The sequence below is a fragment of the Saccopteryx leptura genome, chromosome 2 (genome assembly GCF_036850995.1).
Source record: "Saccopteryx leptura isolate mSacLep1 chromosome 2, mSacLep1_pri_phased_curated, whole genome shotgun sequence".
NCBI lineage: Eukaryota > Metazoa > Chordata > Mammalia > Chiroptera > Emballonuridae > Saccopteryx > Saccopteryx leptura.
In genome coordinates, this window is record NC_089504.1 from 81,481,591 (window position 1) to 81,501,056 (window position 19,466).

The window sequence follows — 19,466 nt, forward strand, 5'->3', positions numbered from 1 at the left end:
TGAAAGCAATATTCAGGAAGGAAGCAATACTCAATAAGAGAGGCAATACTCAGATCTTTAATCTACTCTTTGTCCAGTCTAATTTTTAGAATTAAAATTCTATATTGAGAAAGATATGATACATGCAGAGGGCATTCTGATTAGATGGTGTGCCTTTAGGTTAGTTTTGACTAAGAGGAAAATAATATTAGAACTAGTTGAGGATTATTGTTTTTGGAGTTCCTGCAAACCTTATTACTGCATGGTCAAACCTGAGGAAGAGTCTACAAAAATATATTTCCTCCTATACTGGTTGTTTAATGGTGGACAAAGTCACCAATGGGCAATTTTCTACTAGAGATAAACTGTGTTTCACACAGAACCAAGTAGGTGACCACTTAATATCACAGCAAGATGCAGTCAGACAACAGGTTCCACAGGGGTAGTTTTCTCCAAGTTGATCAATGACAACAGTTTATTAAGGTCAACAAATTAGAATAGTAAATTGTTCTCTCACTGTTTCCCTCCACTACTATTTTCTCTTTGAGTTATTACCATTTATGAATTCCAACAAGTCAAAAAGAAAAGAGTAAAACAATCAGGAAAATTCTTAGACTTGTTGGAAAACTTGTTACTGATGAGTGAGAATATGTCTCTCCAGATATTATCATGGTTTGATAGTCTCCCATCATTGCTCAGAATCATCCGAAGGCTTTGACCCTGTTTGAGTATCCCTAATGACTCATTCTATGGGTTGCCTGTGTTTCTCCATTTTCAAGTGATGATCAGAGAAGAAAGCAAGATAAAAAAAGAGGGGCTTGCCTCACCAAGCGGTGGCGCAGTGGATAGAGCGTCGGACTGGGATGTGGAAGACCCAGGTTTGAGACCCCGAGGTCGCCAGCTTGAGTGCGGGCTCATCTGATTTGAGCAAAGCTCCCAGCTTGGACCCAAGGTTGCTGGCTCAAGCAAGGGGTTACTTGGTCTGCTGAAGGCCGGCGGTCAAGGCACATATGAGAAAGCAATCAATGAACAACTAAGGTGTCGCAACGAAAAACTAATGATTGATGCTTCTCATCTCTCTCCGTTCCGGTCTGTCTGTCCCTGTCTATCCCTCTCTCTGACTCTGTCTCTGTAAAAAAAAAAAGAGGGGGGGGCTTATTAGGGACTAGTAAAAGCTTCCTGTGACAAGACATTTAAAGATGAAAAGTTGTCCCTATCACCTTTTTGTTTTAGTATTTTTATGTCTGGGCTCCCAGGGAATGGGGAGTGGGAGTCAACCTAGCTGTCTATTATGGGGCATCAAACCTAAGGAGATTTCCAGTGGAAGGTTAGGTTTAGGCAATAATGTTTGTGAAATTGTACAATGAAAGACAGAAATTTTATTGCACATGGAGTCTTAATAAGACAATATAAGAGTCCCGTCCATTTTTTCTTTCTAAAAATATGTTTGAGGTAGCCGTGGGCTTTCTGCTAAGTCCTGTCTTATTGCCCAGTTAACTACATAACTAGGTTGTTGTTTTTAACTCAATAGAAGAGAATGCTTATCTGAGCTACCTGAGATTTTGTGTAGATTTTATAAACTTCCACTTTAGCATAGAGATGGGGTGCTTTTTAAGAGATGTTTCTATATTTCAGCAAGAAAATAATAGATACCAGTTGTCTATGAAGAGAATAAAACATCCACCATTTATTAAGCTCTTGCTGTATGCCAGGCATGAGCTTAAGAAGTCCTCAACAGGTGGTGGATACAGAATGGAATTGTCTGCTGCAATCCCTTTACACAGACCCCCCCCCCCAACCTTACAAAGCCTTTGGTGAAACCATGTGCTTTAGGATGAAGCAATTTGAAAATGAAACTTTCCTTTTAGATCAGCACAGAAAATATTATAATGTAACCCAGAGAGGCTAAGCAGTCTCGACCTCATAAACCCAATGTTATAGGCCATAAGAAATAAGAAAAAAGTTAAGTAAAGAAAATTAATCTCTCATGCAGACCACATTCACTGTTTCAGGGATGGGGTTTATGATAGAAAATTAATCTATGGAATTCAGCTATGTTGGCTTTCAGAAGAGCTCAAGTTGCAGCCTGGAGGGGAAGAAGCTAATATTAAATGTTCTTTTCCCTTTATGTGACTCCCCTTCTCCAACAGATGCTAAGGTACATATGTGCCCAACAGAACCCAGTTGACCTAAAGCCAATTCAACAAATATATTCTTGTCTTTTAAACTATTTATAAAGTTAACAGCAAATAAAATACAAGGGATGATTTTAATAGCTTTTGAAGATTTTTATGACATTTTTAGTGGACTGGTTTTCATTTGGGCTTCAGAGCAGCATATCAGAGATGGTTGAAGTGGCCTGTGCCCCTGCCTACTGCAGCTGGTAGACCCAAGGTAGGGGGGAGGGACCCTCTTTCAAGGGAAAACTGGACAGAAGAGTTAATAAACTTACTTCCACCCCATACAAAGTAGCAGAAAGTAGAAAAAGGGCCATTGCATCTTCCCCTGTGTTATTTGTTGAATTATATACCTTCAACCCCCAACCACCATCACCACCACCACCAAATTCATATGTTGAAGTTCCAACCCTCAGTACCTCCGAATGTGACCTTGTTTGTAAATAGGATTGTTGCTTATGTAATTACATAGTTAAGGTAGGATGAAATCATTCTGGAGTAAGATGGGCCCCCTGATCCAAACAACTGGCGTCCTTATAAAAAGTGGAAATGTGAACATGAACAGGACACAGGGAGAGTGCTCTGTGGAGATGAAGGCGAGATCAAGGTGATGCAGCAAAAAACAAAGAATGCCAAAGATTCCTGCAAATCTACAAAAGCTAGGAGAGAGGCCTGGAACAAATTCTCCCTCACAGCTCTCAGAAGGAACCAACTTTGCCAACAGCTTGATCTTCGACTTCTAGCCTTCAGACTGTAAGACAGTAAATTTCTGTTGTTTTAGCCACCCAGTTTGTGGTTCTTTGTTTAAGCATCCCTAGCAAACTAATACACCCTGTCACCAAAGTCTGGATTTCACCAGGGTTAAGAGACTGTCATTTGCAGGTAAGAGAGGAGACAATGAAGAGAATTGTCATATCTTTTCTGAATTTACCAGAGAGCAGGGAACATACCTTATCCAGTCAGTTGAAAGATTGGCAATATCTACCATTGAATAGGAAAGCCTTCTAAGTGTTCCCAAGAAAATCAATTGAAATTCAATTTGATAGAAACAATAGTCTGTCTTATACATGAATTGACTTTAACCTTGCATATACATGGAGAATGTTAATCTCTTTAAATGATATCTTGTACCTAAGCAGTTGTGCATGGTCCCCACCTTAGAGACCCTTCATTAACCTGTGACCTGAGAAGGACTTCTCTTTAGGGGAAGTTCATGAATAATGTTAACTCTTACATCTCAGTCTGACTGAGAGTTGTGATTTGAGTTCTTTCAAAAATTTATCTTTGTGGCAATGGCAATATTGGAGTTAAGTTGCAAATACAGAGGGTCTTCTGGTTATGACAGTCTCGATATGCAACGTTTAGAGTTTATGATCCTTGCTCCCATAAAACTTAAAAAAATTGAGGAGTATTTTGGCTTAAACCATTAGCACTGTACTTACAAACTATGTGGGTGAACTATTGTTATAGTTTGGTTGCATGCAGTGGAAGAATATGCGGTACGGTGTACAGTACAGTATGTTTATGTCCTTTTCCTTATTCTGTGGCTTAGTTGTGTTTTTATGTTCTAGATTATGATTTTACAACTGTGTTAGGATAGGTAAGTGACTTAGGATAGGGTGTGTTTCAGTTTACACCAAAATTCGGATTATGTCAAGTGTCGTAGTAACAGAACTGTATTGTAACCTGAGGACCTCCTGTTATGGAGAAAAGAACATCTAGAGCAGGGGTCGGGAACCTATGGCTTATGAGCCAGATGTGGCTCTTTTGATGGCTGCATCTGGCTCTCAGACAAATTTTTAATAAAAAAATAATAACATTAAAAATATAAAACATGCTCATGTATTACAATCCATTCATTTTTTACTGCTCATGTTCATGGTTGTGGGTGGCTGGAGCCAATCACAGCTGTCCTCCAGGACAACACCAGACTTTTATTGAGCCTGACCTGTGGTGGCACAGTGGATAAAGCGTCAACCTGGAATGCTGAGGTCGCCGGTTCAAAACCCTGGGCTTGCCTGGTCAAGGCACATATGGGAGTTGATGCTTCCTGCTCCCCCCCCCTCTCTAAAATGAATAAATAAAAAAATTTAAAACAACAACAACAACAAAAACCCTTTTATTGCATAATGCATAAAGTACACGGGTCATTGTACGGTTCTCATGGAATTACATTTTAAAATATGTGGCATTCATGGCTCTCTCAGCCAAAAAGGTTGAGAGACCCCTGATCTAGAGGCTGAGAGATTTACACAGAAATGAATTTCCATGGTATGTGTCTATAAACCGAGCCTTGCTCAGCCCTAGTTCTGGCCGCCATGCCCTCATGCTCAGAGCCCTCAGCAGCCCCCCAACCTCCAGTCCCACTTCAATCTATCCCTTCAAACTGTGACTAGAGTCTCCTGTCTTAAAGAGATCTAAGCATGCCACACCTTTCCTTAAAAACCCTGCTTTCCAGGCCCTCCGTATCTATCCCAACTTAAATTCCAGCTCCATTTTCTTCTCACCATCTTACTCAGGACCTGTCATTCTGGTGCACTATACTCCATGACTCCGCTCTCTTGTTCAGGTTGTTCTTTCTTTTGAAATGCCCTCTATCTCATTCTTTTTGTTTTACAATCCTACCATTTCTTCAAATCCTAGTTCAAAATATCTTTTTCCATGAAGGCTATTCAAATCCTGTCAGACAGAACAGATCTGGGCTTCTATAGAAAAATTGTTCATTAGGCCCTGACCAGTGGGCTCAGCAGTAGAGCAGCTGCCCCATATGTGGAAGTCCTGGGTTTGATTCCTGGTCAGAGCACACAGGAGAAGCCACCATCTGCTTCTCCTTCTCTCTTCTTCTCCTTCAGCCATGGCTCAAATGGTTTGATAAAGTTGGCCCTGGGTGCTGAAGATGGCTCCATGGCCTCTCCTCAGGTGCTAAAATAGCTTGGTTGCTGAGCAATGGAGCAGCAGCCCCAAATGGGCAGAGCATCACCCAGTAGGGGGCTTGCTGGGTGGATCCCAGTCAGGCACATGCAGGAGTCTGTCTGTTTGCCCCCCTGCCTCTCACTTAATAAAAAAATAATAATAATAAAAATAAATAAAATTGTTCATTATGTTATTATGACATTTATCACCATGCTATCACTTTTAGTCAAATACTTATCTGTTTCTTTCCCTTGACAATGAGTCTCTTGAAGATAATGTCTATATCTTGTTTGTCTACATAAGCCCAGTGCTTAGCACAGTGTCTGGTATGCACTGGACATTAGGAAATGTTGAATTGTATCTAAGGACAAAGCTATGTGCTTCTGAGAAGACATAGCTTTCAAATACAGTAGAAATGAGAGGGCAGTTTAACTCTTAAGTCCTGGCTACCTTCTAGTAAAGATTTAGCTAAAGCACTCAGAGGTGAGGTTGTAGACAACTTTATAAATTGCTGGCTTTGACTAGTACATAAACATCATGTCACAGTGAAGGGCAAGAAGAAAGCCAGTCTGGTATGGGCTGTGAGTATCTCCCCATGCTTCCATTGATGGGCAGACCTGTCTGGAGTGCCCTTGACAAAATTTAAGGTGGAGGAAGTACAGAAGGTTATTTTAAAAAGTGGGAGAGGTCAGTGTGGGTAGGTTTTTAGTTTATTTTCCAGTCCTCTCTAACTCTATTTCAAGGCTCAGATAACAGCTATTTTAGGAGTTCATTTGGCTTCAATCATGGCTGAAATAATATTTTCAAGAATGTGTCTTTGTCTATCTTTTGCTTTTGCTGTCCTTTAAGTTGGTTTTATTCTTAAACATTTCTTCCAATGTGGGGCATGTCAAGCTGACCAGAGAAAGGTGTCACCTGTCCACGTTCAGAGCACAGGCTGTGTAGCTGGAGGTGGTCACCCTGGCTCTAGGCTTTCACTGGACCAAGATACCTACTACCACAGACAAAATCCTTCCCCCTTTTCCCAGCTTTCCAGCAAAAGTTCTGCTGTTACACTCATGGCCTCTGTTTGACTCTTTTATCTCCTCCTGACCAGTCACGGTGGCCCTGGAGATGCCAGTGCTCGTAGCAGCCCAGTCTAGGTCAGATGTCCACTCCCACAACTGTAGGTGGTGACCTGGATGCCAGGTGGTCAACAACAACTATCCAAAGTAATATAAAAAGAGCTGAGCACAGTCCAGACACATCATAAGAGATCAATAAAGACAGTTTCTTCTTCCTTTTCACCCTTTCTCACAGTCTGTTTTTTTCACTCACCTTTTTTCTTGATATTTCAAAGATTTGTAAAACACTTCTTCTTGCTTCTTAGATAACTTTTTGAAAGCCACCAATAGAAATGTTGAAATTGAAATTTTAGAAATGTCTTATTTATACTTGGTAATCCTAGATGCTGAATATTCTTTCCTGATATTTATAAATTACATTTCTTTATATCCTACTATTTGGTTTTATATCCTATTATTACAACAACAGTGCTATCAACTATCTGCATATTTAAGACTTTCTTTTGTTTTCTTTTAAACTTGACCTTTTTATTGGGAATGCATTAAATTTAAGATCAGTTTACTAAATTATCTTAACTTTTATAATCATTTGTTTCTTGTCTTTTATTTTATTTTATTTTTATATATTTTTTTAATTACAGTTGCTATGCAATGTTATATAGTTTTTCAGGTATACAAAATGATGATTAGACATTTGTATAACTTACAAAGTGACCACCTCTATAAATCTAGTACCCATGACATCATACATAGTTATTGCAGTACTATGACTATATTCCCTGTGCTGTATTTTAAATTCCCATGACTATTTTCTACCTACCAATTAGTAATTCTTAAATTCTTAATCCCATCACCATTTTCACCCAGCACCCCACCCTGCTCCCATCTGGCAAGAATCAAAATGTTCTCTGTATCTATGAGTTTGTTTCTGTTTTGTTTGTTCATATATTTTGTATTTTAGATTACATGTATAAGTGAAACCAGATAGTATTTTTTTTTCTCTGACTCATTTCACATAGCATTCTACCATTTAGGTCCCATGTTGTTGCAGGTAGTAAGATTTTATTCTTTTTATGGCTGAGTATTATTCCACTATACCACTTCTTTATCCATTTGTCTGTTGATGTACACTTATGTTTCTTTCATATTTTGGCTATTTTAAATAATGCTGTAATAAACATAGGGGTGCATATGTTGTGGGGGTTTTTCTTTTAATTAATGTTTTGGATTTCTTTGGAATTGCCATTTCCTTATTTGTAAGACTTGTTTCTTTGTGTATGATTTTGGAAAGAGTGCTCCAGAAGCCCACCTAATTTTGTGTGAGAAATTTCTAAAATTTTTATTCACTTTTAACTAAGTTAATAAGCATTAGCATCTTCACAGGCAAGGTCCTGTTTTGGACCACATCATAAATTCCATTTATTCTTCAAGAATTTGAGGTAAGATTATCTCCAATTTACATAATTTGCCTAAGATCATACATTTAGATAATGGCAGAATCCACATTTGCTATCAAGTTTGTATAACCCTATAACTTTTTTTTTTTTACAGTAAACTTTATTTTTTAATATTTGGACTTTTAAATCGACAGATTTCCAGCTCACACATTTCTGGATTAGAAAGTAATTTTCAGCTTTTAAAACTATTTGTTTTACCTCTGGGTTTTTACAAAAAAAGAAAAAAGAAAAGAATGAAATAGAGCCAAGATCTAAAAGTAAAGGGAAAGAGAAATTTTTGTGTTATTATCAAAAAATGCAGGCTGTGTGGTTCTTAAACATTCCTGTGAGATAATGAAAGAGCTCGTGGCAGCCTTGAAAAGGAAACTGCTTTAGAGCTGTTTCGAGACAACACAGTGGTCGAGAGAAGGAAATGCAGCCTCGCCAGGGAAAACTGACTCACCATTCAGGCAGTTGCCTCTGAAACCCTTAAGAGAAAATACTCTTCGGAGAGTCTGGCAAGGGAGCGGATGGGAATTTCCTAATCTCTCTAGGGCAAGGGAGAGAAAGTCCTTTCTGAATGGGGGTGGAAGGGAAACGGAGCGGTTGAGTGAGGAGAGCAGTCCCTCCTGCAGAAGGTCCTCAGGATATGAGGAACAAAGCCAGGAGCTGGAGGCCCTGGGTCACAGAGCTGCTCCGTTCCCTCTCTGAATCACAGTATCAGTGCTATATAGTTGGATAAAAATAACATTTGGAAGCTAGCAGACAATTACAGGTAGTTAAGAGTACAGTCTCTGGTTCCAAATATCTATGTCTCTGTTATCTACCAACTGCAGACTTGGCAATGGGAAACTTACTTAACCTTACTGAACCTCCTTTTTATTATGTGTGGAAAGGAGATAGTAATATTTTAATCCTAGGATTCTCAGGAAGATGAAATAATATGGTATGTATTTATAACATGCTTAGCAGAATCCAATGCAGAACATACATCCTTAAGAAATGTAGCTGCTGTTGTGTTTGCATTATGCTTTGGTAACAAATATTGCATTATGAAGACATAATTTAATAGTTGCTTTGATGATTCCTCAAAAAATTTAATAATTTTTATATGATCCAGAAATTCCACTTCGGAATATATACCTTAAAGAAATGAGATCTGGGACTCAAACAGGTACACCTATGTTGCACAAATCTGTGAATATACTTAATGTCTCATAATTGTACTTTTAAAATGGTTAAAATAGTAAATTTGATGTGCCATATATTTTAATACAATAAAAATAGTGTCCTTTTGCACTGGGTTTTGTGTTCTGCAACTTGAAATGCAGTTGGTGCAGGTATGGAATGTATAAAGTGCCCTGGGCTATTTTTGTAATTTTAGCATGTGACAATATTGAACAATTTCTTGGGCAGCCTTTTAAAATATGAAAAGCTATTGAAGCCTGACCATGCAGTGGTACAGTGGACAGAGTGTTGGCCTGGGACACTGAGGACCTAGGTTCGAAACCTGAGGTCACCGGCTTGAGCGTGTGCTCATCCAGCTTGAGCGTGGGGTCTCTGTCTTGAGTGTAGGATCATAGACATGACCCCATGGTCTTTGGCTTGAGGCCAAAGGTCGCCAGCTTGAAAGCTCAAGGTTGCTGGCTTGAGCCCAAGATCACTGACCTAAGCAAGAGGTCACTGGCCTGGCTGGAGGGACTCCCCCCACCCAAGTCAAGGCACATATGAGAAAGCAGCCAGTAAACAGCTAAGGTGCCACAACAAAGAATTGATGCTTCTCATCTCCCTTCCTGTTTGTCTCTCTCTCTCTCTCTCTCTCTCTCTCTTTCTCTCTTGCTAAAAAGAAAAAAAAAAGAAAGAAGAAAAAAAGAAAAACAATTGCAAATGTGACATAAAAACCTCTAACAATTTAACTGCTGAGAATAATGGTCTTAGACTATAAGGTAATTTTTCCTTGCTAAGAATTTATTGATTTAATTTTATCTTGGAATTTTATAAAGAGATCTTAGGACATCAAAAAATGAGTGTTTATTTTGACAAAGCAACACCAGATGCTTTGGCTTTATTTTACATATTATATATATATATATATATATATATATATATATATATATATATATATATATATATATATTTTAAAAAGCTTTAATGAAGTAAAATTGGCATACAATAAACTGCACATATTTAAAGTTAATACTTTAATAAGTGTTATATGTACACCCCTGAAACCATCAGCAAAATCAAGATAGTGAACAGATCCATCTCTTGTCACGTGGGACACATTTCCTTGTGACACATTTCCTTGTGTCCCTTTATAATTTCTCTCTACAATTATTTATTTCTCACTACCACTGTCTTTATCCCAGGATATCCACTGATCTGCTTTCTGTCATTTATAGTCTAGTTTTTCTTTGTAGAATTTTGTATAAATGAGACAATACAGAATTTACTCCTTTTTTTGTCTGTTTGCTTATATGCTGCATAATTATTTCAAGATTAATCCATGTCATTGTGTGTATTGGGGCTTCCGTGTTTTCTTTTTAGTACTGAATGATGGATATAGTACAATTTCTTTAATCATTCTCCTGTGATGAACATTTGAGGTATTTCCAATTTGGGGCTATTACTACAAAGGTTGATATACAAGTCTGTGCATAGAAACCTGCTTTAAAAAAAAAAATTTTTCCCCCTCTTGGGTAAATAACTAAATGGAATGGCTGGTCATATAACAGATACAGTTTATCTTTTTGAGAAATTGCAAAATAATTTTCAAATGTGGTTGTACCATGTTTTATTTCCACCAGCAGTGTCTAAAATTTCAGCTGTTTCATCTCTTTACCTATGCTTGATATGGTTGGTCTTTTTAACTTTAGCCATCCTAATAAGCATGTGGTGGTATCTCACTAAGGTTTTAATTTGCATTTCCTTATTTCCTTAGTGATTAATAATGTTGATCCTCTTTTTCTGTCCTATTTGCCATCTATGTATCTTTGGTGAAGTGTGTGATGAAATCTTTTGTCCATCTTTTATTGGGTTGTTTTGTTATTACTGAGTTTTGAGAGCTCTTTCTGTATTGATATAAATCCTTTGTCAGATATGTGATCTGCAAATATATTTTCCCAGTCCGTGATGTATTTTTTCATTTTCTTAAGACAGTTTTTTGAAGTAAGCCTCATTTTTCCTTGTTCCTAAGTTAATTGTTGGGGATATATAATTTAAATAATGTGTTTTGGGTTTCCTAAGTATACCCTACCCAGGGAATTATAAAGCAAAGCAGGAATTTTAAAATAGCTGTTAACCAAAGCAGAATTTATTGACTTAGTATAACTGTTTGAAGTGAACAAGTTACCATTGAGTCAATTAACAAGTTGAGAGATTATCTAGGTTCCGCTAAAATAGGAGAGGATGCTTCTGTGCTGGCAATTCCAGTGAAATCTCAGTTTAATTTTTTAAAACTAACTGTTCTAGGAGATTTTAGACAATTAAATTGGTGCTTAAAAGTAACAGTTAACATTGAAAACAAAAGAGTACATTTATGAAACATTTTTTAGGCTTAAGAGCATTGGAACAACAAATTTAGAGAAAATGAGATGGGCAGTACCTGACTCTGGGGACCCTTCACCTTCGGACTCCACTGCTGACCACTGGCTCTCTCTGTCTCCCAGCCAGACCATTCAAATAGATCAACGTTTGGGGGTAGGGGGTGATTACTTTCTTATTGTTGAGTTTTGAGAATATTTTAAAAAATATATTCTGGATACAAGTTCTTTATCAGTATGTGATGGGCAAATATTTTCTCCCAGTCAGTGTATGGTTTCTGCATTTTTAAAGAGTATTTTATGAACAACTTCCTGCCTCCGATATATCTGAGTACCTAAAAGTGCCCAGTGGCACCCAAAGTACCTAAATATCAACTTTTTTAGCTGCAAAAACTACCATTCAAATGTACACTGATTTTACCCTATAATCTGTATGTCCAAATGGTTAGGCAATATTTATGTATTAAATGTAACTCAGACATTTTCTGGGGCCTCCTAACTGCTTAAGAGCTAGATAAAACTGTTCCTCCTTGCAGCCGACAGTGGAGCACCATGTCGTCACCATGATTTCCTTGGATTCCTAAGATGGGAGGTGGGATTGTGGCTATGTTGTCACCACTCTGCCTTCTTTCCCCACTAATTTGGTTCATGTATAGATGTCTGGAAAGCCTATGCTTGTCTCCTTATACTATTTCAAGTATTGACCTGGATACTCGCAATGATTTCTATAAGCACAGGGGCTCTGTGTGGGGAAGCATCTCCAGGGAGGGTTTGGAAGAGATGTTGGATAGGGTTCGCACATCACTGCACATAGTCATGTGTGACACATTCTTTTTCCTGAAAGACCTTCATTCACCTCCACCAGACTTTGCAGCACTGTCCTTTTCCATGGAGCACCCCACTCCAGATCCTCTGGTGAGTGTCTCTTTACCTCTCTCCTCCTCAGAGAGAGACACACAGAAACAAGCTATTGGTGGTGTACTTTTTCTTTGTTGCTACACATACATCATTTAATATATTTCTAAGCAATGAATGCCCTCCTAGCAAGGTATTCTGGTGCCAAAATAAATTCATAAATTATACCCTCATATGCAGCTGTTTAGCATATGCAAATACACATATACTTTAGGTTAGCCTCCCTCATTTTTATTGGAATTAATATTAATTATCACTTATCTCCCATTGGTGGCAAACATAATTTTGGTATTCTGGTTGGGCTGACATGCTCAGCTGTAGCACAATGATCTATAATTCCATAGACGAAGCCTCTTCCCTGTTCTGCCCAAGCACACATGCAGGACAGGCCTTTCCAGGGCTGCCCAGCCTCCTGGGTTCTGGGCCAGTTTAGCCTTTTAGCCCAGAGAATGCAGTGGGCAGTTGGAGCTCCTTGCTAAGGGAGACTACTTTAGCATCCTCTTGGCTGTTCTAGCCATTGCTTGTTTACTCTGCATTTCTACACGCTCATCTTGTCTTTGGCTCCCAGGCGAAAGGTAGCATGGCTGTGGAAGGGTTTCTGGCCTTTCTGGGATGGAGGGTCATAAAGAGTGAGGAGCTGGAGGAAAAAAAGGTGTATTGATTTATAGGGACCTTGACTTGTTTGAGATTATCGCAGCAGACCCACCAGGAAGGCACTCCTTGGTTCCATAGCCAGTGTATTACCAGCCTTGAGTCAGAAGGGGGAGTCCCGAGTTCACTGTCTGCACAAGACGTGAGTGTTTCTCTGAGATTCTTGCCTGACAGACGGCTTCCCTTCACGGCTGAATTTCATAAAGGGAACTCAGACTTCTGTCCTTCTCAAGGAGAAAATGCCTAGATACAAATACAGTTTTATATGATTCTTCCCTTTGAGCTTTTTTAAACCTCCACTCCTAGCTATGTGACCTTGAGGCAGTTACTAAACTTCTTTGAGACTTAGTTTCCTGACCTGTGAAATAGCAATAATGTAATTGTACCTCCCTGAGGGCTGCTTGTGAAGACTACTAAATCCAAGTACATGCATAAGAGCTCAGCACAGTACCTGGACGGCAGCTGCCCACAATAGGAACCGTCATAATAATCCAAGAACCAAAGAGGTTCAGTACTAAGACAGAAATCCAGCCATGCTGGCCATGTGCCCAAAGAGCTGCTAGGAAATCTCAGTGTAAGCCCCAGGAAAAGTCAGTCCCTCTCCACCCAACCTGAATTTCCCTATCTCCCATGCATCGTGGCTTTTCACTTGGCCTGAAATGACTTCATCTGCTGCCTGCCTAGGATTCGGCTGTAGGGAGAATGTGGGTCCAGAAAGGGAGAGCAATTAGAGAAATCAAGTAGGATTTTCCTGAAATTCTGTATAAATGAGGCAGGGGAGATGATGTGCAGACTTGCTTTATAAAAAAAATAATTAAAAATGAAAAGGAAATAGGGCTAAAACTTACCCAGATGGCAGGGATATAAAACAGAGTTCTTTCTCCTTCTGGTCTATGCCCTGGAAGCAGACCAGAGAGCATAGAGCCCCGACAAAACCCATACATCTTAGCTGTCCCATAAAGTGTAAAACAGAGGGACTGCCACTAACAATGTTACAGAGATTCCTGGGACCTCTAACCCTTAGGCTTGTAGGGGGCACATAAATATTTTTAAATCCTATCAAGTTAGAGTGATGAGCAGAATATCCCACAAATAACAGGGATAAGTTTAGGGTGAACAAAAAAGCTGAATTATTTCTGTGGCTACCCTGAGAGCCAGTCAAATTCTAACTTTAGGGCCAGAGAGCCTGGGGTACAGAGTAGAAGCAGCAGGCACCCTCGTTTAGTTCCAGAGCCACTGCCTGTCTCTTCTATTTCAATTCTACATAGTTTCAGGCCACATTTATTCTTAACTAAGATACAAGTCCCCTTATTGTCTCTTTCCTTGTGTATTCCATGTGGCTCCCTTGGATTGTAAATTCCTCGAAGACAAGGGCCAGTAGTACTTTGCAGACATATTTTAGAAAGAACATCTCATAGGTGCCCTGTAAGTTTTAATGTGGGTGGTTATAAAAATCAAGTTGAAATAAAAACTTCCATGTTGACTTCGTTTCAAAAATTTTATTTTCCAAAGTAAAAGTAAATAAATTAAAAAATAACTTAATGCACACTTTAATTTAAAAATGTAGAAGTCCTTTCAAAGGCAGCACATTAGCTGTCAGTCAGTTCAAGAGCGACTGGTTGAAGTCTACCTGAAGCCATGGTCAGCATTGTTCATTCCCACAGGCACAGGCAGAGAAAGCTTCAGTTTTGAAGGTATCCTGTAAGTCTGTTAAGGAAGGAAAAGTTCCTGAGGATTTCCACTTGGACTACTGTCCAGGCACATTTGCTGTACAATTTGTCCTCCAAGTACAGTGCAATCCTCAAGTAATATTTCTTTAGGTTCAGCACTGTAGTCATGCTTCCCCTCGTGAAGTCTTTCTCATCCATGATTTCCTTCAGGGCTGTCTCCAAATGGTGCATCTCCCAATAGAGTTCCGCAAAGAGTTTCTCAACGATGGTTTCATTCCAGCCAGTGCTGGAGAAATTCCTTGTGAAGATATCAAAGATCTGCTGGAGCATCTCATGCATGACCAAAACAACTTCCTCCTTCTGGAACTGCTGTGGTCGTTCAATCTCCTCAGGGACTTCAAAGTCCATCCTGTCCTCAAGGCAGTATTGAGGGTTTCCATTCAACTTCCACAGGAGCCTCTGACAGGCTAGGTTGCTGCTTCTTAGTTGGTATCGAAGCAATTTGTAGTTCATGGAAAGAGCTGTAGTGGAGAAACACAACAGGAGAGAGATTTGGAGGATGCCCCTGTTGGTCATGATGACAAGAGGAACAAACAGTATTGTCCACCACCACCTAGGCACGAGGCAAAGTCTTCGATGGTTTGTAGTGAGAATGTCCTTCCTTCATGAGTATGGGCTATTTATATGGCCATCTACCCTTTCTCTTTCATAGGAATTTCCCATTTTCAGTTCTCCTTTTCAGTTTTCTTTTGTCATTTATATTTTTCCAAATCTATTTTTCAATTATAGTTGATATACAATATTATATTAGTTTCAGTTATGTAACATAGTGATTAGACATTTGTATGCCTTACCAAGTGATCACCCCAAAAATTTAGTACCCATCTAGCACTATACATAGTTATTACATCATTATTGACTATATTTCCTATGGTATAATTTACATCCCTGTGACTATTCTGTGACTGCTAATTTGTACTTTGTAACCTCTTTACCCTTTTTCACCCAGCACCCCAATCCTCCTCCATCTGGCAACATCAATTTGTTCTCTGTATCTATGAGTTTATTTCTGTTTTGTTTGTCACTGCTTTTTGTTTTATAGATTCTGTATATAAGTGAAATCATATGGTATTTGTCTTTCTCTGTCTGACTTATTTCACTTAGCATAGTACCTACTATCGAAGCCATCCATATTGTCACAAATAGCAAGATTTTATTCTTTTTTATGGCTGAATAATATTCTATTGTATACATGTGCCTCTATATTTTTATTCACTCACCTATCAGGGGGAACTTAGGTTACTTCCATATTTTGGCTATTGTAAATAATGCTGCAATGAACATAGAAGTGCACATGTCTTTTTGAATGTGTTTTAAATTTTTTTGAATCAATATATATAAGTAAATAATATAATTACATATCTCATGCTTATATAAGCTGGGAGATATAATATATTTTTAAAGATTTTAATATAAAATAAAGTTATAATATGATATTCAGTAGAAAATCTTGCATTATCTTTCAACCTGAATTTACCAAAACCTCACTATGTGCAAGAAACTATAACATGAGCCGCTACAGACTGTCATCTTCACTTTCATGGATAATGCAGTTAAGTCAGGGAAAAGAATGTTTTCAAAGAAATACATAAAAGTAAAATGCCATGGTGACAAGTGTTGCAGAGGAGAAATTTGTGGTTATGTGATTCCTATGATATGGGAACATGATATAGTAGTAGAGGTCAAAGAAGAGTGCCCTGAGGTAGTGGCATTGGACTGAAATTTGAAGAAAGGGAGCTGGAACTGCCTGTGCAAAGGTTCTGTGGTCAGAGAATGTATGGTTAGGGCCAAGGATAGGACTGAAGGCCATTGTGATTAACCTGCAAGTCAGAATATCTAAAATGAGGCCAGAGGGCAGGTGAGAGCCAGATAGCACAGGGGTGGTGAGGCCATGTTAAAAAGTTTATCTTAAGAACAGAAACCATAGAAGGATTTTAGGTAAGAAAGAATAACTTGATTTGGGCTTTTTGGGGGTGGCGGCAGATATTCTGTCTGCAGTAAGCAATAAGTAAAGGAAGGAGAGCAGAATAAAGGCAGACAGAACTGTTAGGGTATTTACCAATATTTCAGAGCAGGGAGCTAGTGGTAAAGAAGGATGAATTCAGTTATATGAAATCTCTCATTTCCTGACAATACCAGACTCAGATGCCTGAAGAAATCCTCTCTCATTTCACAGGGAGCTACACTGGTTTTATTGGTTGTGATGAGTTCGATATGTTTAATGTAGAAGGACATTACTTCTGTTGAACCAAAGTACAGTAGAGGCTGGAAGTGTGTGGGTAAATGAGTATTTATAAACCGGGAGCTACCCTGAGCTCCAGGTTTCACATCATCAATAGATGTCCTGTCTTCTGATCTTTGCAACATGCCCAACGTCTTCTCATGAAAAGCCCTTCATTCCTAGTCCTCCTTCATAAATGGCTGTATGGATCAGCTCTCCCCAGAAATGACTCTCTCAGTGATGTCTGAGGTGTTCCTAAAAAGACTACTTGTGCTGGAATAGTCTGCAAAGCTCCTATTAATTCCTAATACATTCCAGAGGAAACTATTTATCTTCCTTCTAAATTGGGCAAGTCGTAAAGATACCAGTGCCGCTCATTTAAAGGAGTGCTGAGTATTGAGAGTAGAAAAGATGCAGCACACAATCCTAATACACTGGGATGTGGGATCCTGGGGAGATGGCAGTGGTGGCAATACAGTTTTGAATTTCCCTGAGTCCCCTCACAAAACAGACATGCAACTAGGTAGACATGAAAACGATATTTAATCTAAAACTGGGTGATATAAACCACAAAATGCAAACAGATGAGAACAGACCACCAACTGCCATAAGATCTACCTGGTAGCATCATCTATGTGGAAGAAAGCAGAGGAAAGCAATAGACCTGAGAATCCAAAATAGCCAAGATGTATATATTGGAAAGTCATCCAGGCCAATGGGAGAACAGCAGCTGAAACTGGAAGGGGTTTGCACGGTGCAATAGCCGGTGAACGTGAAGGGCCTCAGTAAGTTCTGAAAGGCACTGGAATTGTCTAAGACATGAATCTTTTTCAGACCAACAAGGCACAGCTCCCTTTTAGGAAAGGGCTTTACACTGAGGAGAATCTGTTAGAAGTGAGATCGAATTTGAGCAAGATAGAAACAATGGGGACAAGACAAAGAGAAGGTAGGCTAGTAGTATAGGGTGGAAACTGAAAGAAAATGGTCATGATTTTGAACACTCTGCAAAAGGAACAGAAGAGGGAGCTCTTTGAAGTTCAGAAACCACTCCGAACCACTGCTAGTTCAGGAAAAATAAGTTCCTATTAAATCATACAACAAAATGGTATTAAGATTGAGTTTCACATAGTTATTTTTAGAAAAAGAATAATAAGGAGCACAATATCTCAACAGATAATGAAAATATACCAGGAATATAGATACATAAAACAGATCAAAATTTTAGCATATTGTTTAACAAAGGAGTGTTAAAAGTATTTAAAATTATATAAAACAACATAAATCAGAATTTTACAAGCTCAGAAATAAAGTCATATATGTAGGACATAATTAGAAATAAAAGGAAAAACTCTTAATTTTGTTGAATAAGATAGTCACAAGAAAGAAGTTTGGGAGAATTCTGGCACTGGAGAAAAGCTTCAATCTGGGGAAAAAGTACTAGAAATTAGAATCCAACAGTACATAAAAAATGGCATATATTGACAAGGGAGTTATTATCAAAAAACTTAGGATGGTTTTAATATTATATGGTCCATATAACACTATATGGAACAGATTATAAGGTAAAATGAATAAAATCTAGAAAAAAACTTGAAGAATAAAAAAAATAATATTGGAGCAAGGAAACTATAAAACCCAGACACTATAATAGAAAATATTTATTAATATGACTAAAACAAGTTATAAATTTCAGTATGGTAAAACATTTATTAATATAACTATAAAAAAGTTACACATTTCAGTATGACAAAAACATAAAGTAGAAGAGAAAGAGCAATATGTAAATATAGTTACAACACACAATGAGGAAAGAATCTTTTCATCACTTATAAAAAGTTCCTAAAATTAATAGAAAACTAACTAACAGAAAGGTTTATAAATAGCCAGATACCAGAAAAAGAAATATAAGGGGCCAGTGAATATATAAAAAATGTAAATGAAACTAGTAACAAGATAGCCACTTTTTACCAATAAGATTTTCAAGGGGCATGGGGAAACGCTATTCTAATCATGCTCAATAAAAGTATAAATTTATGTAAATTCTGTGGAGTGTGGAAAACACTGTTTTTTCTTTTTAAAAAAAAATTTTATTTATTGATTTTTTAGAGAGAGAGGAGTGAGAGAGAGAGACAGAGAGAGAAAGAGAGAAGGGGGAGGAGCAGGAAGCATCAACTCCCATATGTGCCTTGACCAGGCAAGCCCAAGGTTTTGAACCGGCTACCTCAGTGTTCTAGGTCGATGCTTTATCCCACTGCACCACCACAGGTCAGGCCAAGACTGTTTTTTCAAATATAGTTTAAACAATATCTCCTGCCCCATGTGATCATTTCAGTGTAACTTTGACTCTACCCATCAAAACATTGTATCTGTGTGCCTCCTCTGGAATCTGAGCCAAATTCTGTTGTAGAGTCATGGTGTATGAATTTGGAGTCTGTCTCAGGAAAGATGATACAGCATCTACCTTGCAAGTTAGAATTTTTCCTTTTGAAGCCATCAGCCACCATGTAAGCGGTCTGACTGCCCTGAACCTGCCATATTGTGAGAAAGCCCAAAATAGCTCACAGGGAGAGACCACATAGAAATTGGCAATATATAGCCTGACCAGGTGGTGGCACAGTGGATAGAATGTTGACCTGGGACACTGAGGACCTAGGTTTGAAAGCCAGAAGTCACGGGCTTGAGTATGGGGTCGTGGATTTTAATGTAGGATCATATACTTGAACCCATGGTCACTGGCTTGAGCCCAAAGGTCACTGGCTTGAAGCCCAAGGTTGCTGGCTTAAGCAAGGGGTCACTGGCTTGGGTGGAGCATCCCCCACCTCCCATCCTCAGTCAAGG

At 38.6% G+C, this 19,466-nt stretch overlaps 1 protein-coding gene across 1 annotated transcript; it reads right to left on the minus strand.

Annotated features, from left to right (window-relative positions):
- Nucleotides 1-14,359: 14,359 nt before the first annotated feature.
- Nucleotides 14,360-14,923, minus strand: IFNB1 (interferon beta 1). Its single transcript, XM_066365697.1, has one exon. The coding sequence runs from the start codon at nt 14,921-14,923 to the stop codon at nt 14,360-14,362; it is 564 nt and encodes a 187-aa protein (XP_066221794.1).
- Nucleotides 14,924-19,466: the final 4,543 nt, after the last annotated feature.

What these genes read in the sequence shown, in the direction of transcription:
- IFNB1 (XM_066365697.1), bottom strand. Translation starts at nt 14,923, where the DNA reads ATGACCAACAGGGGCATCCTCCAAATCTCTCTCCTGTTGTGTTTCTCC.